This window comes from Setaria italica, chromosome I (assembly GCF_000263155.2).
Source record: "Setaria italica strain Yugu1 chromosome I, Setaria_italica_v2.0, whole genome shotgun sequence".
NCBI lineage: Eukaryota > Viridiplantae > Streptophyta > Magnoliopsida > Poales > Poaceae > Setaria > Setaria italica.
Genome location: NC_028450.1, coordinates 442177 through 465007, shown reverse-complemented (window position 1 = coordinate 465007; position 22831 = coordinate 442177). Strand labels below are relative to the sequence as shown.

The following is a 22831-nucleotide window of genomic DNA, read 5'->3' as shown; positions in this document are numbered from 1 at the left end:
TAAAGTGATCTACATATACATTGTTTTGGACGTTAATACTATTCATATTTATGACTCCAAATTAATTTATTATAAAAATACATTTCATAATTAATCTAATGGTATTTATTTGATATCATAAGTATTGATACTTTTTATCTATAATTGATCAAATTTAAGATACAAAACTATGACACTGTGCTAGAATTGCAATCTTTTCCGGATGGAGGGAGTACTATATATGTACCACTACTTGGTGTTTGCCTTTTGATTGTTCTAATGCTGCTTCGGTTCTCTCTAAAATGGAGATGCCATTTTGTTGTAGCTCCAGTTTCAGTCTAACTCAACTGAACCTGTAATGATACCCTCTTCTCTATTTGTCCAATAGACACCTATAATTTGTTGGGCTTGTCATGTTTTACCACATATAATCAGAACATGGAAATATACTCCGTGGATTGGCTATACTGTAGGAGATGAATCATGCAGGAGCTGGTGGGATATGGGCAGAGCTTGTTACTAACAGAGGTACGCCAGTTGCTCTTGATTTCACCGTGTCCCTTTTGGAATGAAATTTCTGTCAAGAAGATTGGACCGCTTATTTTGCTGTGAATGAGATGTGAAAGAATTATTCCCATTTATTAATAGCCTAAAGGTGATAGTTTGTCACATTGTCTGCTTAACTCAAATCTGTTCTCCCAGAACATTTTCTTTTATCAAACCTGATTATTCTGAGCATACTATGACTCTCTAAATGATACCAACTTTATCTTGATCGTGATCTGGAAAGAACAAAATAGGTCGTTTTCATCATACGCTGCTGTCAACTGTTGATGTTCAAGTTCATGGTTTAGCATAAACAGCTTCTGGAGTTATGCTTCAGTCGTACATCATGTTTCAGTCGAAACATTGTTGCTCTGAGAATGGAGGTCCTCTGTGATGACTGTCCTACTGGTGGTGTTGGTATTTACAACCCGGGGTTCTGGGGCATGGTGTGACTTTATCATATACTCCATGTTCATATCAGTATGAGAAACAGATAGTTTCATCAAAACTATTTAGTTAATATCAGTAATTTGTATGATGCTGTACAGCCTAAGGTAGCTATGCTATGTGATCTGTTTTTTCCCCCATAACTTACTGGCGATGCCAATTCCCAATTTCAGTAGCAATAGCAATAGCTGTAGGACTAGTGTAAGGAATTACAACCATCAGAGCTCCGTGCATTTTCTCTGTATTTTTTAGTAGTGTCGCCTTTCATGTTCTGATGTTAGGAAGATATTCATTACATGTTCTGTTTCCCAACCTTTTCCACTATTTTCTTTTTTATAATGTTATCATTTCAACCTACAGAATATAGAAGATGGAAAGGCCTACAATCTTGCTATGTACGTTAAGTCACCAGAAACAACAAACTTGACAGTTTCACTAACAAGTTCTGATGGTTTGCAAAACCTGGCTTCAGCTACAATAACGTTAGTACCTTTTCTCTCAATATTCGGATGGGACAGGATCAAGAAAAATATTTGGTTATTCACAATAGCTGAAAGGATTGCTCTGTTGCAGATTTTCTGGTACATCAAATTGGACAAAAGTGGAGTAGAAGTTGGTTGCTAAAGGAACCAATAGAACCTCAAGGCTTCAAATAACAACTAACAAGAAAGGAGTTGTATGGTTTGATCAAGTATCACTCATGCCTGAAGACACATACAAGGTCAGTTATAGTATTATTCTAGACATTATAGTGAAAGACACAAATAAGGCCAAGAAATTAAAAAAAAAACTTATAAGATATGAATGATAATATAAATTAGTAGCGAACCTGTGAGTATGAATCACCGGTCATTTAATTCAACCTAGCAATAAAATCTTAACATGGTCAGCAAGTCAAGACTCCCCCTTTTAGTAATCCAATAATCATGTCCCATTTCCATCGAATAGTGGGCTGGGTATCTCGATCACGTGCCATGCCCACTTGGCTGCAACATTTGCACTATTATCCGCATTCGTCATCCTACAAACCATACTACTGGCCAGTTATAACCCTTTATCTCAAGAGAAGAATAGTGTAAAGTGTAAGCTGTGTAGCACCCAGTTTGCTGCTTTGGTTTGTTTGTTGAATGCGATTACCAAATAAATATTTCCAATGGATACCCTTTTTGGCTGAATTTATATGTTGGTTCATCTGTGTACTCAATATCTTCTGATTTATTAATCTTGTGATAATCTTGAAAGTGAAATTGATCTATCTCTGGCTTATGGTCATAATTACTGTGCAAGAGTTTGTCTGATTATTTATCAACACTACTTCTCTGCACACACAAGGACATGGTTTCTGGACAGAACTTATATCCATGCTTTTGGATTTGAAACCACGATTCTTGAGATTCCCTGGTATGCTTCATCTTTTTTGATTGGAAATCATGTTCTTGATTTTTGGAAATATATGATATATTGATATATGTTTATACATGTTGGGATAATTGACTAGATTTCATCCAACTAATGCAGGAGGCTGCTTCGTGGAAGGTGAGACACCCGGCCCAATTTGGTTGGCCCAGTGTAGCCCATGAGCGCGGGTGCGCATGTTTAGTACCACCTTGCTAGTTGAGCAAGGGTGAAGCCAACTTATAAACCTTTGTCAACCAGCCATAGCACCTTCGGGTTAACCCTTTTACACGAAGCGAGGACGAAAGTGTAAGTAGGGTGCTATGTGTACGCGTGCCCGCCCCTCGGAAGGGCTGGGCGGTGCGGCTTTGGAGGACATGGTGTTGTTACAAATGGTATCAAAGCCGACCCTTGCGGTTGCGCGTACGGGTCAGTGTGCGGGCATATGGCGCATGGCGCGTGTGGGCCTAGGATGAGACACACGGCATGGCATATGGGCCGGCACTGGACGTACGGTCGTGCGCTAAGAGGGGACGTTCCTGAACATTTGCCCATGTGTGGGTGAGTTGGACCGATGAGGACGTCGGGTTCTTTGAGGGGGGGTGAATGTAACACCCGGCCCAATTTGGTTGGCCCAGTGTGGCCCATGAGCGCAGGTGCACATGTTTAGTACCACCTTGCTAGTTGAGCAAGGGTGGAGCCAACTTATAAGCCTTTGTCAACCAGCCATAGCACCTTCGGGTTAAACCTTTTACACAAAGCGAGGACGAAAGTGTAAGTAGGTGCTATGTGTACGCGTGCCCGCCTCTCGAAAGGGCTGGGCGGTGCGACTTTGGAGGACGGGGTGTTACAGAAGGTGATTGGTTAAGAAATGCATTTAGGTGGAGAGAATCTATTGGTCCATGGGAAGAGAGGCCTGGGCACTTCGGGGATGTTTGGCATTACTGGACTGACGAGGGTCTCGGATATTATGAATTTCTTCAGGTACCAGTTTACACTACTTTGATTCATCCGTCCTTTCATATCGTTGCCCCTCTAACAATTAACATTGAAATCTACATCAAAGCTTGCTGAGGACCTGGGCGCTGCCCCAATCTGGGTATTTAACAATGGTAATTGTTTTCAGATCTGTTAGATCTTTTATCACTGTTGGCCTTCTAAACTAATGGAAAGTCTGCTCATAAAACTCAGGAGTTAGCCATAACAATGAAGTTGATACTGCTGCTATTGCTCCATTTGTGAAGGTATGTTTTGAGTTCCAGTTATTTCTCTAGCAGACTAAACATTTTGTGTTATAGAGATATAGGAGTATTCAATTTTAATGCATTGTACTTTCTCAGCAATGGGTGCAAATTACCATTATATATCAGAATAATATCATTTCATTTTTTTATGAGAAAGAAAACATATCTCAAAATGAATAATTACATATGATCAGTTTGGATAATCTAAATCTATTCACTTATTCTTGAATGCTGAAAAAGATATTGTGATGGGCTTGATTTTTGTACTTTTTGTTCAGGCAGTTCACATGCAGATATGATGCTTGACTTGAGTTGTATATTTGCATTTACCAAGATTGTCAATGCATTAACTTCTTTATTTTATATGAAAAATAGTGGCTAATTCAATAAGATACCTTATATCCCCTATAGATTTAAGTAGTTTTAATATTCATGATTGTAGCTTAATTGATATGGAACTGTCTGTTTTTCTACAGGATGTATTGGACAGTCTAGAATTTGCAAGGGGGAGTGCAGATTCAACATGGGGCTCTGTTCGCGCTGCAATGGGGCACCCTGAACCATTCCCAGTGAGATATGTTGCAATTGGAAATGAAGATTGTGGGAAAAAATTTTACTGCGGTAAATTTATCAATTACATATTTGTTGCATTCTTTGTGGAGTTTAAGTCAAAATGGTCTTGTGCACAAGGGTTTCCTGAATCCCAATATCCTTCTATTAGCAAAGAAAATTAAGTTGAAAATAATTCCAAGTGGTAGTTGACCTACAATCTTTTTTATTGATGAAACATACTTTTAGCATGTCATGATATTCTCTATTTCTATTGCACAGGTAATTACCTCAAGTTCTACAATGCTACAAGGAAGGCATATCCAGATATCCAAATGATTTCAAACTGTGATGGTTCATCTAGACCACTTGATCATCCTGCTGATTTATACGACTTCCATGTAAAGTTCTTGTTGTCAAGTTTATTTGTCTCTTTTTTTGTGTATTGATTCTTGTATCCTATTTAATAATTCAATGTTAAGGTCAATTTTACTTCTCTAAATTTCAATAATGCTTCTTTTTCTAGGTCTATACTGATTCTAAGACTTTGTTTAACATGAGGAACACCTTTGACAGAACATCTTGTAGTGGACCGAAGGTAAGTCTCAATTTTCACAAGGAAGATTTTTGTGAAATAACTCTCTTGACCTATCATTTACATTGATTCGGAACATCCTAACATTTCTCTTGGGGTGTTCTTAGGATATTATAAAAAGGGTCATGTGTCCTATATAAAACTTAGCAAAACCCTGAATATGCACTCAATAACAACCTCAAGAGTTATAACTTACAACCAGTGGCGGAGCTTGGACAAGATGGGCCAAATTATTAACTTTTTAGCACACAAGTGGTAGAATTAAGTGTTCCTTTAAGAAATTTAGAGAATCAGGGCGGCCATGGCCTACTTTGGCCATGCCTAAGCTCCACCCCTGCTTACAACTTCTAGGGCTAATCCTAGCGCAAGAAAGAGGAGGACGAATGAGGTTGCAAATTCTTAGGGGCATTCTAATTCTAAAGGACTATAAGAAATGTATACGTGGAGCCATACTCGTGAGTACGGCCATGTGTGGATGTTATTTTCATGTTTGAGATTCTCAAGAATTTCATTGGCATCATCATTCATGCCTATCGGCATCGCCATGTCCTGTTGAGATAGCAAACATATTTCTGAGTAGCCTTCTGAATATGATTCAAATGCAGGCTTTTGTGAGTGAGTACACTGTTTGGAGAAGTGATGCAGGTAGAGGAAGTCTTCTTGCTTCATTGGCGGAAGCTGCTTTCCTTACTGGGCTGGAGATGAACAGGTGCTCTTTCCATTACTGAAATTGTTGGTTCCATGATGACCAGACCTGAGTTGTAGTCACCATGACCTGATCGATGGACTAGTTTCACTACTAAGAAAGTTTTCACTGCGAGTTATTTGACATTTTGTTGGTTCTTTGCAGTGACATTGTTCAGATGGCGAGTTATGCTCCGCTGTTTGTAAATGACAACGACAGGACGTCAGTATCTCCGGCTTGATGCTTTATTTGCTTCTTCTGTTTCCTTTCATCTAACGCTGAGGTAAATTGTGTTTGAATAAAACTATCAGGTGGAACTCAGATGCTATGCTATCGTCTTCAACTCGTGGCAACATTATGGAACTCCTAGTTACTGGATGCAGACGCTGTTTCGTGAGTCCAGCGGTGATATGATTCATCCAACCACTGTCAGTTTCAGCTACTCTGGTTCGCTAGCAGCATCTGCAATTACTTGGCAGGATTCGGAGAACAGCTTCCTAAGAGTAAAGGAGAGTAAAATTTACCGCATCCATGTCTACTATGTGGAGTGAAATCTCGTACTGATCTTGGAAATTGTTTGTGCGGGTTGTAAACTTTGGATCAGACGCTGTTAGCCTCAAAATCTCCACTGTCCTCCACTGTCATAATCAGGTTGCAGCTCTGTTGCAGCTGCAGCCTGCAGGCAGAGGCAGGCAGCCTGGGCTGCTGGTAGCTTGCTACTGCTGCTGCTAACCTGCAAGCAGGCCGGGCAGGAGGAGGTGTCACATCAGTAGCTTGCGCCATGCTTTGGTGTCACATCAGCGTAGCTCCGTGCTTAGAGTAGTAAAAAACTAAAAATGCAACCTAATTGTTGAACTCAAGAATGGAAGAGGGGCCATGCTAAACTTTTGAAGCTGGTTTGAGGCTGCTGAATTAATGTAGCTAACTTGAAACAAGGAAAATCAAATAATTTACTTGCCCGAATAAATCTTGAAAAGGGGAAAAATAAATAAAACAATGAGTAGATCCATGATATTTTTTTTTCAAAATTATATCAGGAACTTAGTAAAATTGTAGTGCTGCTGGGATTATGGTCATCAGTCGAGCTTCAGACTTGATGGGTGTCCAATGGCAACAATGGTGAAGCAAGCAGTGGAGAAAGATGCATAATTAATTGCACATGAAACTAAGAGAGAGAGAGAAAAGTACAATCTTTAGAGAGAAGTACTGAATATCAGCTTGGCTCCAGTTTCATGTGCCATTTACCACTGAGAGAGAAAAGCATGAAACGTATCTATCCATCTTGTGGATGGATCCAAAAGGCGACGTTCCTTCTCGGTGACGCCACAACGGCACCACCGTTCCTCCAACCATTACTTAACACACGGCACGTGCTCCTATCGTCCCTCGACGACGACGCGCCAGTGCTAGAGATATGTGGCGACAACGACGATGGCGGCCTGGAGCTGATCCCCGTCGACGGCAGCGCGATGGCAGAGGCGTAGCTAGGATTTGAACATAGAATCGTACATTATGGCATGTACACATGGTATACTTATACGAACTTGGCCAGAGCATAGATAGCAACCAACCAATTAAAGCTACTAATTTGGCTACATCATATATATGTTTGTTGATTAGAAATGAGCAGGATATATAGTGTTTTTCTACTAGAGTTCAAATCTTTCAACTATCAGGTTTGGAGTCTTGGATCCAAAGGCACAAAGTGCTGGTAGATTTGTAAGTTGAGAGCTCTTCCAACTCAATTAGCTTCCGATGGTTTGACTAATTTAGTTAGCCCTAGTGCCCACCTCAATCTAATTCTAAAGCATATATATAGTTGCAATTGGAGATTAAGGGCTCGTTTGGTGTGACTCCACGGGAAAGGGCTTCTGCTCCTGCTATACAGTGCGCTACTGTTTTTCCCTGTAGGGGTGAAAAAAGGGCTCCGGCTCCACTCTTTTTTGCCTAGGGACAGGAGGAGCTGCGTTGGAATGGCTCCCGTGGCTCCGTCACAGTGGCGCACAGTGCTAGAGCCGGAGCCGGCAGGAGCCGCGGCAAACGCGCCCTAAAATCGTACGGAGGAAGCGTGTCCATGGATTAGCAGCCTAGTGGGCTAGTGGCTACTGGCGAGCGCTGCATCTTGCACGGCCGGCCGCACCAGCGGATCGGACGGTGGCGGCCTGGAGTCTGGAGATCGGAGCAACGGTGAGACAGCAACAGAATATGTACGAATTCAGTAAGACCGTCGTCGGACGGGACGTACAGCCGGCTCCCTCCCAGTGATCGTGGACGCCGGACCGGATCGGATGGCAGCAGAGAACATTAACGCCCCCGGCCGGCACCGTGGCATCTGCTTTATATAGCTCAGAGACCTCAAGAGCAATGCCACACCGCTGGTAGCTCACCTAGAACAAATCTGCACCGGCCTTGCGTCGTCGTTGCACAGTGCAGAATTTACTCTGCTGCCAGCTGCGTCCCTGCTTCTTCCTCTTCGTCTCCGTCTCTGGCGGCGATATGCGCGCGGAGGTGCTGGTGCTCGCCGTGCTCGTCGCGGCCGCGGCCTTCCTGTCTCTCGACTCGCTCAGCGACGTCAGGCGGCTCGAGATAGGGAACGGCGACGACGTCGAGCTGGTCCCGCTACTCGACGGCGCCGCGGGGCCCGAGAGCATCGCCTTCGACGAGAGCGGCGGCGGGCCGTACACGAGCGTGTCGGACGGGCGGGTCCTCAGGTGGCTGCCGGAGGAGCGGCGGTGGGTGGAGCACTCCTGCTCGGCGCCGGAGCTGTAAGTATCGCCGATGCCCGTCCGTCATGCATGCTAGCTCTCTCTGTTCATCTGGTACACGGTAGCTCTTGTAACGCTGAAACTAACGTGATCTCGACATCCTCTCCGTGGAAACTGATTGAAAGGTTCTGGGCATAAATGACTCGATTTTGACATCATTCTTTTTTTTAAATAAGGCAGGAGCACTGCTAATTCATTTACGGTTACATGCAGTTCAATATTACAAAGGATGAAAAACTATTAACATCATTTCTAGGGGCACAACAACATGCATTACTCTTTTTTTTTTTCTTCTTTTTTGGCCCTTGGCAGTAGGATGCAATTCGGTTGGGCAGGTTCAGGGTTTTCCAGACTTGGAATGAAGGATAATAAGCCGAGAGTTGTCAATCAAACCTGAGAAACCAGATAGCATCTGATGCTACTCTCTCCGTTCTTAAATATATAACACCGTTGACTCTTTACTCCAACTTTGATCACCAATATCTATTGAACGAGTTAGTTAACTAAAGTAAAATGTGTATCATTATGTCTATTGTCAAATGTACTTTAGATTTAACTTGTAGGTTCATCTATTTGCAAAAATATTTGTAGAAAAGATTAATAGTCAAATGAATGAAAAAAAGTCAATGGTGTCATATATTTAAGAACGGAGGGAGTATAAGTTTTCAGTATCTCTCTTTTGCTGATAATGAAGTAATTGTCTAATTCCAAGCACATATAATGAGCAAGATAATACTCCAACCTTTTATGCCAAGGTCTCCATCCATCATGGTAGCTCTCAGTTACGCTCCCAGCGATGCAAACTCAAATGTTCAAAGCTATGAATATGGTTGGAGCGTCAAATTAATGGTGCACATAATACTGATTGTGCCATCTTCCCTACTGAAAATGACTGAAGAACTCATGGTACGACTCCATCGGACACCATGTCTTGGACAGAGTACAACATGCCAATATTTTCTTTCTCTCTCTCTCTCTCATGACTGCCTCACTGGTCTGCAATTAATGAGGTTAAATAATTTTGCAATCTTGGAGTTAAGGATCCTAAAAAGCTCTACTCGAGCTACTTTCTTCTGTTAAGAAGAGGTGAAAGTGGCCAGGCCTTGTAAAATTTAGCTTCTGGTGCAGTTTATTTTTATCTTTAATTCGCCCTAATATCCATTGGTAAAAAAAATACAAATCATATAATTTTTTTCTCGAGAATTCAAACTTTTATGACCAACCCCTGGTCAAATTATATGTATTTAGTACATAAAAAATATGTTTCACAATGGTATATCACATTGTTGATTCTGTAAGCAATGATAGATATAGGTCATATTTGGTTCCTAGCCACACTTTGCCACACCTAATCTTAGGTAAGTTTGACCAAGTTGACAAGTGTTTGGTTGGACACCTAACCTTTGGCAAGATTATTTGGGCTCCACAAGTCATAGAGACGAAAAGTGTGGCAAGATTCTCTTTACCAATGCAAAGTGTGGCTTCAAATTTATTTGCCACACTTTTTTGTGGCTTGCCACACTTGCCAAAGGTTAGGTGTGGCAAACGGTGGTTAGCAACCAAACATGCCCATAGTTTGAGAGCAAACAATGGTCAAAAGGTCTAGTTTTTTACGTGGATGAACTAAGAAAAGCATCCTTCTTCTTTGAACAATTTTTAATGATGTAAACAGAGAGGTGATTGATTATTGAGATGCAATAAACAGTGTGCAGTAGTAGTTGATTATTCTTTTTTTTCGTGAATACGCAGGAGAGTTGCGTATCTTTCGATTAAGAAGAAGAATAAACGTTTGTACAACGCGGGCCTTTCGGACGCATGCACACGGTTTAAATACCAACTTGCAATTACTTAGAAGAAAACAACAAATCACTGCAGCTCATTATATTGATGTCTGTAATTAACAAGTGCAGGCTGGGCAGTTGCAAAGGCTCTCAGGACCCGGGCCGGAAGCACGAGTGCGGGCGCCCACTGGGCCTCAAGTTCAACAGCGAGACGGGGGAGTTGTACGTCGCGGACGCGTACCATGGGCTGGGAGTTGTACCACCTCGTGTTAATGACACCCTAAAGATACCAATGAGAAGTGGTAATGATATTTGGAGCGAAAAGAAAGAAATTTGACTCAAAGTCAAATTTGAGCTGAATTTAGCCAAAATTGCAATTTGGAGATTTAAATTTGGAAAAATTTAGCAAAAATATGAAGTTGAGGCTTGAGGAAGTTTAGAACTCAAGGGAGTGAAATTGGAGACTAATCCTAGCCCTAAATCCCTCAAGAAATTCAATTGAAAATCAAGATCAAGTAAGTACTATTCAATGTCTGAAAACAGGAAAATTCAGAAAAACATTATGAGTATCCACTTTGGAAATTAATTTCTGTCAAATTTTCCAAGTAAGTGGACAAAAGTATCTGAACAGCAGTGAAGTATGATCTATGGACAAGATTAGTAGGGTGTTGTTGATCAGGAATAGTAAAGGAATCAAATTTAAATTGAGGCTCAAAGTTAGCACTCTGACCATTTTCGGCCTAACTACTGAACTGCACTTTTTTCGAAGTCTGAAAACAGCAGTATGTGGTTATGTTTGGAGCAAGATCCAGAGAAAAGTAGTGCAAGAAGTATATGTGTTCATGGGCAAAATGGAATCCTTGTTAGTTGTAGAGCATGAATGGTTAATGGTTGAACTAAATGGATCAAGAATTAGCTACTCAAATCAAGATCAAAGAGGGGTAAATGACTCTGAATAAGGGCCTGTCGAACTGAAACAGGAGGTTCAGAACATTTCAGTCTGCTCAAGAGAAAAATTCAAAATTCCGGCCTTTGGGATGTTTATCTCGAATTAGAGCCAATATACAAGTTAAAGTGCTTGAGTTTATCTACAACTTTGCTTAAGAGGCTCGTGGACCGTCGGATTCAAATTTGACCGTGGGGAAGGTCTGAACTTTCGGGTGAAAGAAAGAAGGGGGGAGGAAAATAGCGGAGCAGAGTCGTGTCGTCACCGGCGCCCTTGCCCGCTGTCCAGCTCGGCGCCTAGCGCCACCTCCTTACCACGCAAGCCTACGACTAGGCCACAGTGTCGCCCATGCGTGCGGTGAATTTTCGCATATCTACCGCTCCCGCCGTCACCCTTTACCGTGCTGTTTTTACCGCCGCCAGTCGAGCTCCTGCTGCCGGGCGAAAATTCCACCGCTACATCGCCTCCCGCCTCGATTCCTCTCACCCACATCCCCATCAATGCCTTCCTGACCACCGTGCCTACTTGTTGTTCCACTTCTCCGCCGGCGAGCCCTTAACCGCCGCCGTTTCCGTCCGCCGCCGCTAAGCTCCCTTCTCACGGTGAGCTCTCCCTTGCCGTCACTTTCCTTCCTTGTGGTAAGCCGTAGGTAAGCTCATGGGTCACTAGGAAGCTGTAGGGGTAGTTGGAGGGCCGAGTTGTGCCGTTGCCGTGCTTGGCCACGGCTGGCCGTCGGTCACGCCGCCCGCCGCCGTGGAGAGGCTAGCTCCGGCCATCTCCCGGGGAGCTGCCGCCGCCCACGGCTGCGTTGTGGCTTGGGGATGCCTCCCCAGCTCGGCCCCATTGCTGGTGGGGCGCTAGCCGTCGAGCCGCGCTGCCCCCTTGCTGCGCTCTGTTTTGGCGCGAGGAAGAAGAAGGTCCTAGCGCCGGGGGGGCCACGCGTCAGTAGGAAAGGAGGAAAGGGGAGAGGGTCGGCCGGGTGAAGGAGTAAGGCCGTGGGCTGGTTCAGCAGGCCGAGCACCGGGGGAAGAAAAGTAGAAGAAAGGTGGGCTGGTAGGCCGCTAGAAGAGTAGGAAGGAGGGAGGAGGAAGTAGAATCGGTCCAGCGGGCCCGGCAGTGAGAGAGAGTAGGCCGGCGGGTAAGGTAGAGAGGGGAGAAAGTGGACCCAAGCTGCGGGCCCAGCGCAAGTGAGAGAGGGTAGAGAGGGAGCAGGTGAGAAAAGTTGGGCCGGGGGTTTAGGGATAAATTTAGGTTTTTCTTTATTAGATTAATAGATTAAAATCGTTTTTCACCATTTAAATCACAGAAATTTCTAGGAGTGTCCAAAATTAGTGAAACCAATTTTGTTAGGATTGTTTTATTTTCCTTTATGTATTAAAATTCTTATACCTTAGGAAAAATAATAAAATTTAGGTATTTGTTTAATGCCTTTTCATTAAGGTATTTAAATAAATACTTAACCTTTATTAAATGTATAAAATATGGAATAATATTTTCATATTCACAAAATATTATTAACCTATAGGATTTAGGTTTTGAGATTAGAAAATACTTATAATGTTTTCTAAAAATAAAAGAAAAGACCTAAGGTAGGATTAGTAAAGGAAATAAAAATGGTGGGTTAATCTTTTCGGGTTTTTGTGTGTTGGCTTGCAACTTTATCATGATAAATTGTGTAGTCACTTGTTGACTTGCAACCTTATAATGAAGGAAAGTTGTATAGTCTTGTATTCAAAAAGTTGCATCACTAACCCATGCATGTACTGTATCATAGACACCGAAGCACCTGAAGGGGAATTCTTGGAACTATTAGAAGGACCTTCGGAATTTGAGGAGATCGTTGAATTGATCCCCTGTGAAGCCAGTCCGTCAGACAATGCTAACATTTTTACAGATCAAGGCAAGCCCCGGTGCATTTATACCTATCTACTTTGGAGTTATTATTTCATGTGTCCAATTATTGGTTAATTTTTTTATATGAATGCATTAAGTCTAGGAGTTGATTGAAACCTATTCTTGTGCATGATCCTACCTTGTTTTAAGGACATCTTTGCCACTTGTTCAATGATTAATAATTAACCCATGCTTAGCAATGCTTAGATACTTAAAATAACTTGGTTACCGAACCTTAAGGTAAATTGTTGGGTCATACATGCTAGATATGAAAAGATAGCTTGGAATTTGGAAAGTCGACAGAAGCTAGAGATGTTAATTCTGTCTGCTAGATTAATTTGGTTAAGGCCCGATCGTTGTCTTAACCTTTGATCAAGTGATTGTCATCTGGTTGCTTACTGGGTATGGGACCAATAAAGCCCGGTAGGTTAGTAGACTCTCTGATCGGGAATATTTCGTACCCGTGCTTGACGTGCTGGAGATTGGCAGGGGCGTAGCCTGAAACTCACATGGAGATCGGGCCAGACGTGGGATCCCATGTGGGGGTGCGTCCCTAGGTTCGGGTAGTCTTATTCCCAATCTTTGGGTATGCTAATCGAAATGTCGTTATGTACGACCCAGACAGTTGTACATAGCTGGTGATCAGGGTGCTCTCCTGCAGGATGTAAATTGATCCGGATCGCCGCAATTCTCAGTTATGAATGCACTTGATCACTGTTAAGCATCGTAGTGTAATCTCATGAATACAATGCTTTTCCGAAATTAATATGTTGTATGACTTAATTTCTTACAGTTTGCAAAAGTATTTCTTTTTCATCATCTAGACTGGTTAGGTAATAACTCAATTAAATTAAAAGATAAAGTTAAGGTTTCACTTTTAGTAAGCTCTTTTGGCAAAATGTGAGTCAGCCAGTACACTATACAGCTTTCATGCAGTTCCAGAAAAGCTATTATATTGGTTAGTCGGGTTAGTCTTGCTGAGTACCCTGTACTCAGGTGTCGTTGTCAAGATTAGCGGATCAAGACTAAGACTAGTGAATTTCTTTTATGCGCGTAAGGCTTCGGATAGTGGCGTGGGAGACACAGGGTTTAGACTAGTTCGGGCAAGGGAAATCCCTACGTCCAGTATGAGGCGCTGCTCATGTTGCCCACGCGGGGTCTGTAGTAGGGGGTTACAGGAGGACGAGAGAGGGAACTGGTCCCAAGTCTCTTGGGTGTGCACTGATGTTCTGAAGGGGAGCGTGCGTGTGTTCTGTTGGCTTGAGAGAGTCTCCTGTCTCAGGGTCCCCAGTCCTCCTTTTATAGCACAAGGGGAGCTCGGGGTTACAGATGAGCCAGGTATGAGGAGAAGTAAAAGAGATAAGCTAATTCAAGTAAAATACAATGCAAGGGAAAGGACCGAGTTCCAGGGCCGCCGCCCCCCACTCCAGCCTTCGGCTCCTGTCAGCGCGTCCGCTGGAAGAGTGCGGCTGCCTTCGGATCCTGTCGACGATCTCCCAAGTGGTTGTTGCTGCCAGGCATGATGATGATATTCGGTCGTGGCATCTGTGCCTGTCGGGAAAGGCGGCTGATCCTGTTATCTTGCTGATGGTCCGTGGGAGCGGACATCGTGTCCCTGTTGCCAGATGCGCGAGGTGCGAGAACGAGCGGGGCTTCCTCCTGTGCCGGGTGGCGCAGGCCATGAGTGCCCTGCAGTGAATAGGGGAAAGCCGCGACCACTAGCCCATGCCGTGCGGTCGTGCATGGGTACTTGTGGCGGGTCGCGTCGAGGGCGCGGGAGCCTTTCTGCGCGCCAGAGCCGCGGCGCATTTATGACGAGCTCGACAGGGGGCCCACGAGATCTGCGCTCTCTTCCAGTCTGCGCCCGAGGCGGATACTTGTCTTGTGGGCTCGGATGAGTCCGACCTCCAGCGCCCTGGGTCGGGCAAGGTGGAGTCTTGCAGCGAGGGGTCGGGCGCTCCCGACCCTGGGACCGTGGGTCGGGCGAGGCGGAGTTTGGTTGTCAAGGGGTCGGGAACGTCCGACCCCGGGGCACTGGGTCGGGCGAGGCGGAGCGGGGCTCTCCCCTCCCATGTTGGGCCGGCGCCGGTCTTCATTACCTCAAGTGGGCCTGGGCCTTCATGATTGTTGTTTTAATGGGCATTAGGAGATTGTTAATATTTTCCCCCAGCATCAGGGTTATCCCTCGTTGCTATTTCAGAGCCACAGCAGGAGTCCACCGAGGAAGAAGCCCCAAAGAACTAGGGTATTTTTATGAGTCTCATAATACCCTAGAAATAAAACTTAAATGTTTATCTTTTACCTGGACCGTTTATGTTTTAAACTCTTAGAACCGCTCTAACCTGCACTATTAAGTTTGTTTCAAACTATGGTCTGTAATAATTCGTACCCCAGTATGTATGTAAAAATATAATGTTTGTTGATATTTTTCCATCGTGGAAGCGATCCTAGTGTATGGCTATGAGACATGTCATGGATCTTTCGAGGAGTCCTAGCGACACTCGACGAACTACCGGACTTATGCTGTTTTAGATGCGTTTCGGATAATTGCTGTCCCGACAGCGATTCGGCGCACTTAAACCAGCTTAAGTTGGGCGGTTCCGCCACAGGAGTGGTCGGGCCGGAGGATCACGTGTCCAGACCGCTGCTGGTGCTGCCGGAGTGGCAAGGGAGCCGCCGCCACCGCCCGTTCAGCTTCGCCAACGGCGTCGAGATCGACCACGAAACCGGAGCCATCTACTTCACCGAGACCAGCACAAGGTTTCAGAGGAGGTGAATGAATGCATCATCTTGGAACTTCAATTTTATGTGCTTACTAGCTGTTTCCTTTTCACATCAGTTTGATCGATGATCTGAGGTGTCCATTGACTACCATGGTTTACTAAAATTCATCTGCTGGGAGTTTCTGAACATTGTTATATCGGGTGACAATACCGGTAGATTGTTAAAATATGACCCAAAAAGGAGCAATCAAAAAGTGGAAGTTCTTGTCGATGGTCTATCTTTCGCCAATGGCTTGGCAATGAGCACGGATGGCACATACCTGCTCCTTGCAGAGACCACAACCGGCAAGATTCTAAGGTACTGGATCAAGACACCAAAAGCTTCGACCCTAGAAGAAGTCGTGCAGCTACCTTGGTTCCCGGACAACATCAGGATGAGCCCCAGAGGAGGGTTCTGGGTTGGTCTCCATGCCAAGAGAGGGAAGATTGCCAAGTGGTCGATTTCTTACCCTTGGCTAAGGAGGTTGGTACTGAAGTTGCCGATGCGCCACGTCCAGCGTGCCTCGTGGCTCCTGAATCGGCTTGGCTGCCGTCAGGTCATAGCGCTGAGGTTGAGCGAGGATGATGGGAAAATAATGGAGGTGGTTAGTGTTCACGGTGCCGTAGTGCAAGAGGCTTTCAGGTCGGTCAGCGAGGTGGAGAAGAAAGGAATGGGAACTTATGGATGGGCTCATGAAGCGCGCGGCAGCGGCGGAGGCCCAGGCCCAACCGGCTGCCGGAAAGAAGATGACGCAGGGAAATAGGCCGGCTGCCCAGGACTGCTTGCTAGGCCGGCCCGAGGCTTGGGCTGACGCAGAGGAAAGCGAGCGGAGCTGGCCCGCGCAGGGAAATAGGCCGAGCCTGCTGGGCTGAAGGAAACAGCGACGGCTGAAGAAGGGAGCTGGCGCCAGTAGCGCGAGCTGGACTTGTTGCTGGGCCACAAGGAGAAAAGAAGCAGAAGCAGGCCGGAAAAAAAAGGATTGGGCCGGAAGAAAAAGGAAGAAGAAGAAAGGAAACAGAGTTTGAACAACAAATTCAAATTTGAAGTCAAACACAAATTCGAATTCAGCCAGATAAAAGCAATGCACCGGCATGAATGCGCAAACACAGAATAACATTATTAAATTCCGAAAAACAAGCAATTATTTTTCCTATACTGAATTCCATGTAAAGAAAAATAAATGTTGGGAAAATTTTTAAAATTATGAGAAAAATCATTGTTTATTTATTATTCTTATTCATATCCTAAAATTCGAAAAATTTAGGGTGTGATAAATTCTATGCCCAAGAAAAGGCTATCTCTGACAAGATACTGGAGTACAAGGAGGCTCTCATCGAGAAGTTCCGTGAAAAGGGCTATGCGGAGGATTATACGGAGGTCGAGATCACCGATTAAGTAGTCCCACTGTTGTAGTGTGTGCAAGATCCAGCTCCCCAAATTAATCCAAGTGTGTATATCTTCTCGTCCTATGCTGATGCATGCTGTTCATCGTCCTGATGCTGTTATCACTTATCACACCTTGCTACTGGGTGATCCTCATGTTATAAAAATTTCCCAGCTAGTTTGCAATCGTACTCGTACTGATGGATGTGTTTTATGTTGCATGTCTCATGTTTGATATGATTCCATTACTGCATATTTCTTGGAAAAAGTTTAAGGTTATCTGTTCTGCTTGCATAATCTCATTTAAGCGTTACTTTTGTTTGTTTGCTTGATGACATTATTAGGACTGAACCATAGGTTTTGAAAGGATGATGGGCCTTTCTCTCTGTACTGAAATTTGCAGATCTAGTGGTCCATTGCAAGATTTGAATTTGTTTCCATCTCTGCAGCAAGCCAACAACAATTTTTTTTCCGAATATAGTTTTAGATAAAGTGAAATTTAAGCCGAACATGCGGAATAGCATTAGCATGTGATGGAAGTTCTATGCAATCTATCCTAGCTTGAGAGTTAAGATAAGTTTGATGTGTTTTTGTCTACATTAACCGAACTGATAGATTGCGATTCCTGACGGCCCGTTTTTGTGCGCTTGGTTTAAAGTGGTGACCTCACCAGAATCAAACTCGTTGTTCGGGAGCTGGAAGCGGATGTGCGGACGGCGGTCGGTCCGCGGACTAGGACCGGCGGCGGCGGCTGCGCTGCGAGCGAAGCGCGGACGGTTGGACCGGAACCGGCTGCGGCAGCGGTGCGTGCGACGAGAGAAACGAGGACGGCCTCGCCGGGGCAGCGGCCGGCCTCGCTGGGGCCGGCTGCAGCGTGGTCGGCGGCGGCCACCGACGAGGAGGCGGGAGCGGCACCACGGAGGCCGCCGGCAGCTCAACTCCAACAAGCGTGCAGCGGTGCGGCCTCCGGGGTGGACTATGGCTCGCGTCTCGGAGGCCATGGCGGCCTGTCCCTCCGTGGCTCTGTGTGTCGCGGAAACAAACAGGTGAGAAAGAGATAGAGTAAAAAAAGTAAGTTGGGTAGCCAAGTAACATATGACTTTGAGTTTTTCAAAAAAAAATTCATCAAAATAAGGTATTAGGGGCTATGCTAAAAAAATTTCAAAAATAAGATATCACGCTATATAAAACTACTCCCCAATATTTACCACGTCATCCTAATCGAGCCTATGTCCAAAACAGATTCCCTATACCTCCAGAACAGAGCTCGCCGCCAACTCTGCCACCGTGGCTCCTCACCTCCCCCGACGCGTCGCCTACCTCCTCACGCCACACTTGAGCACTCCTCCTTAGCACCGCGCCATGGGGTCTTGCTGTCCGCAGTGTCCTCACGCGCCGCAGCCGCCAACCGCCCCGCATGCACTTTGCCCGCGCACTCGCGCTCCGGGCTGATGCCAAGGCCGCCGCTGTCGTCGGCTGCGTTGCCCCGAGCTTGGTGTTTGCCGCCGCGCGGTCGATGTCGTCAGGCACCCGCAGAAGGTCCGCATCACCAGTGTCGGCGCCAACCGCAACACACTCTTCCAGCGCCGCCACGAGCTTGGAGCTCCAACAGGACGAGACGCTCGCCGCGAACTGCGTCACATTCTTGCACAAGCTGGAATCGAAGTTCGGTGGAATCTATTATCAAATCGAGCTCCATAGGATGCAAATCTGGCCGTATTCGGTGGAATTGGACTTGCATTTGGTGAAATCGGAGGAGTTGTCGGTCATCTCCACGCGCAAGATGCAGGAGCCCATGGGATGAGATGAGACTGAAACTGAGATGAGACGAGAGCGACGTCCTCTGCCTGAACGTGTCGATGGAGTTGCGGTGGCGGACGAGCTGCTTCTGCCCGGCGGCGACGCCGCGCTTCCGGTCGCCGTCCACCATCGCGCCGGCGCCGGTGACGGCCACCATGCCGTACTCGTCGGGGTGCGCGGTCACGCAGCTCGACAGCGACCTGGAGCTCATGGACAGCGCCAGCGTGTGGTGGTGGTATTGATGCCCCGCGGGCCGCGGATGCGGCAGCGGAATGCACGCCGCTCTCGAGCGGGAGTGACGGGCGGGACTAGCGACGGCGGCAGCAACGACGTCCGAGCTTTTTTTTTATTATTCCAAAATAATAATAATAAAACAGCGTCAACTGGAGAGGCCTGACACAGCCAGGGTGTATCGATCAGGGACATCGCAAAGCACCATCTGATCAGGGCTGGCATGAAGAGGCAACTCGCGGAAGTTGCGGTGGAGCGGAGGGATGACTTGGCGTGCCAGGAGGTCAGCCTAGGCGAGGGTGTGCCGCGGGAAGCGAAGTCGACAACCAGCAACTCCGGCCGGGAGAACTCTCGCGGCTGGAGCCTTGGAGAGCAGGAAGCGAAGTTGACAACCAGCGGCTCCGGCCGGGAGAACTCTCGCGGTTGGAGCCGGAACAACTTCTTCTTGTCGTAGTGTTGATTGCTGAAAGACTCTTCTATTTCACCTGAAGCGAAGTAGTACTTCGGCGGTGTTCACCAGGATTCTCCGACTACAACAACTTTGATCTGGTTGGACTTGTGACGATTCTTGTTCGTTTCATGGACCTGATACAGTGCACTTTCCAGCCACGGGTCGAATTTCGAACCACGGAACTTCACCTCTTTAAGGTTATTCAAGTTGTCAATGCCGACAATGCTCGTGTGCTCATTGTAGAGAGTCAATACAGGCGTCTAGCTTCGCCATTGATCCTTTCTCAAACCTAACTTGTTCAAATGTTGACGAGGACACATCCAGGATCCTCAGCGCTGGAAACTTGTCCTTGGTTGTAACCAGCTCCGGGCCTCGGTAGCTTCCGTTCCTCAGTCGGAGGCTCTGCAGGCTGGGCAACTCTCACAAGGAACCAAGTAGCTCGTCGCCAGCAAGGCCGGTGCTGTCCACGGAAAACTCGGCGAGGTGTTTGAGTGATGAGATCCAGCCAGGAAACCGACTGATGTGCCCTCTGAAAATAAGACTCCAGAGGAGTGGTGGCGGTGAGGAGACCTGGAGGAGAAAGTCCATAAGCTGGTCAGTTGCTGACAGGTGGAGAGTTCGGAGGGCGTATGTCTTGCTCAGGGAGGAGGCAAGCTCATGCAAAAACTCCTCTTTGTTGGGATCCCACCTGCTGTTCTCCAATTCAATACATAGAAACTGCAACCGTTGCAGCTCACCGATCTCTCAGGCAACCTGAACGTCGTCGCCGGTTTTGAAAGGGCAAAATCCACCTTGCGCAGCGCCTTCATGTTCCCAAGCCACAGTGGAAGATACAACCTATCCACCCTCAGGCGCTCAAGTTTGCTCAGCTTTGTCACAGTTGGCGGCATGCTGTGGATCCTAGTCTCTTGAACATCGAGACTCTCCAGACACTCGAGGTCGCCAATTTCGCTAGGTATCACATTGATTAGTGTACCCCTCAAGCTCAAGAACCTGACAAGGTACAGCCGGCAGACATCTCTCATATGCTTGTTTCGCAGGGACTTGCAGCCTTCCAGGTCAAGTAACCTCAACAATCTGAACTCGCCTAGCCGATCCAGCAGCTTGCCAAGGCCTTTTTCGACCTCAAATGTACCCAGTGATCGGACATGTTGTAGATTCATTGCCTCAATGCCGCCACGCCTCACACGACGACGCTGCTCCACAGCTTTTTTGTTGTTGTTGTTGTTGGGAGGACGACCACTACTGCTACGCTCCTCCTCGTCTTCAACATTGCCATGGACAGAGAGGCGGCGAACCAGGCCACGGGCCAATCCTCCTCCTCCGTATTGCCGCCCTACCAAGCAAACAAAGTTAGCCTCTTGGGATTTCGACACCATCACCTCAAGCATTATATCGTGCACCCGACACACTTCCTCCGTTCTCCGATAGCCATAGTACGTCCAACTTCTCCTCGGCAGCTTGTCTAGTTGAATCATGTTCCTGCTTATCAACTCGTCGAAGTACTCTTCTGCCACATCAAACAAAGTCAAACCCCGCTTCTCAGCAACCAGACCTTCAGCAATCCACCTGTACAGCAGCCTATCCTTGGCAATCACATAATCCTCAGGGAAAATGCTCAGATACAACATACAAGCCTTTAGATGATGAGGCAGGTACCCGTAGCTGAGTGTAATCACTTGCCTCATCCCCTCGAGGGTGGGATGGTTCTCCATCTGAGAACCAATCGAGTTGGAAACTCTTATCCACGTTTCTACACTCTCAACCGAATTGTAGCTTGCTAGGATGCTGGCAATCTTAACAATTGCCAATGGCAATCCACCACACTTGTTCAGAATCTTGCTCATGGTGTCTTTCAATCCATCGAGACAAGCACCCACGGAGCCAAATACTATCTTGACGAACAGGTTCTCACTGGCGTTTTGTTCTAGAGGCTTCATACGATGGACAAGGTCCTCTGAAACACTACTTGCTTTGGCCACGGTCTCTATCCGAGTCGTCACAATGATTCTGCTGCCGCAGTTATTCTCTGGCAATCTGATGTGGATAGCTTCCCATGCTTGAAGGCTCCATACATCATCGATCACAACGAGATACCTGGTGCAGAGAGCGAGATTAAAAGTTTTATTTGAAGAAGGTAGTGCATGCGTGCGTGCGATGTGTGTAAACTGTAAGCATGTGTACCTCTTATCCACGAGGAGCTCGTTAAGCTTGGTGGACAGGCCTTCCACATCCATCTGGTCAATATTGAGTTGGTTGGCGTGGGTTCTACCCGCGTCCTCATCTTGTTTCACTTTGCCGATCTGCAGGAGCAGTCGGGCGAGCGGTCCCTTCATATCGTTGACGCCATCGAACGCTTGTGACACGGACACCAGCGCGGCGCTCGAAGTCCGCTTCCAGCTGCCGGCACAACTCCATGGCTAGGGTCGTCTTCCCCAGCCCTCCGAACCCCACGATGGAGAACACCTTGAGCCTGTTGTCATCGTCAGCATGGATTTCCTTGATTCTCTGGGCCAGGGTGTCGGCCTGTTCCCTGATGCCGACAAGCTGATGATCGGGGTCATCGTCGGCACGCCGGAGCCGGGCACTCGCGGACGCGGACGCCGCCGAGACAGGGGCGAACCTGGGAGACCTGGGTAGCGCTGCCCGATCGATGTGGTAACGGCCTCGGCGTTAGCTGACGGCGCAGGTACGTGCCAGCAGGGCCTTGACGTCGGCGGCGAGGTTGCGTTGCGACCGCAGCTTCTCCAGCTGGTACTTGGGCCATTTGAGAACGTAAGGCAGGAACTTTCCTGGAATGGGGCGGTTGACGCGGAGGCGGTAGATGTCGGCGCAGTCCTCGGCGTCGGAGGCGAGCTCCCGCACCTGCTTTTCCCACTCCCCGACAAGGTGGTCGACGGCGCTCTCGTCCGCCTCGGAGGTCATGCGGAGCACAGCGTTCATGGTGGCCAGCTCGTCCGTTAGGAGGACGATCTTGTCGCCGACGCCGCGGATCTCCTGGAGCTCCTCCACCACCAGCTGCCCCAGCTTGCTCACAATGGATTGCGCTGCGCTCTCCATTTGCTCTCCATTCCTCGATGGTGGGCGTGTCGATCCCGACCCTGCACCGACGGGACGCGCGCAAATCGTCAAACACCCGGCGGGCGAGCCGGCGAGGGCTTAGCACAGCACGGTACCTGTCGACGCGGTCCTTGAGGTTGAGCAGGAAGCGCTCGTTGTCCTCGTCGGCGACGCGGACGAGGCGCTCCGGCAGCGCCCGGCACTGCTGCGGGCCGAGGCTGAGCACGTCGACGTCAACGAACCCCTTACCGCCGCCCGCGGCCTCGGTGCCGTCGCCGCCGAGGCCGAGCGGGACGGGGGCAGCGAGCGGCGCGGGGT

The 22831-nt window shown here is 47.0% G+C and overlaps 1 protein-coding gene and 3 pseudogenes across 1 annotated transcript; 3 read left to right on the top strand and 1 right to left on the bottom strand.

The window, feature by feature from the left end:
- Positions 1 to 462: 462 nt before the first annotated feature.
- On the top strand, positions 463 to 6172 carry LOC101777906 (annotated as a pseudogene).
- A 1345-nt stretch (positions 6173 to 7517) lies between these two features.
- On the top strand, positions 7518 to 15601 carry LOC111257025 (protein STRICTOSIDINE SYNTHASE-LIKE 2-like). Its single transcript, XM_022825966.1, has 5 exons — positions 7518 to 8205; positions 9955 to 10029; positions 10116 to 10288; positions 12707 to 12868; positions 15435 to 15601. The coding sequence occupies exons 1-5, from the start codon at positions 7937 to 7939 to the stop codon at positions 15599 to 15601; spliced, it is 846 nt and encodes a 281-aa protein (XP_022681701.1). The 5' UTR covers positions 7518 to 7936.
- Positions 15602 to 15676: 75 nt separating this feature from the next.
- LOC111257024 lies at positions 15677 to 17607 on the top strand (annotated as a pseudogene).
- A 606-nt stretch (positions 17608 to 18213) lies between these two features.
- On the bottom strand, positions 18214 to 22545 carry LOC111256980 (annotated as a pseudogene).
- Positions 22546 to 22831: the final 286 nt, after the last annotated feature.

Excerpts from the sequence above, each read along its gene's own strand:
- LOC111257025 (XM_022825966.1), top strand. The coding sequence starts at position 7,937 with ATGCGCGCGGAGGTGCTGGTGCTCGCCGTGCTCGTCGCGGCCGCGGCC. Across the intron at positions 10,030-10,115 it reads CTTTCGGACGCATGCACACG|GCTGGGCAGTTGCAAAGGCT; the intron begins GTTTAAATACCA and ends TAACAAGTGCAG. Across the intron at positions 12,869-15,434 it reads TTATACCTATCTACTTTGGA|GAGTGGTCGGGCCGGAGGAT; the intron begins GTTATTATTTCA and ends GTTCCGCCACAG.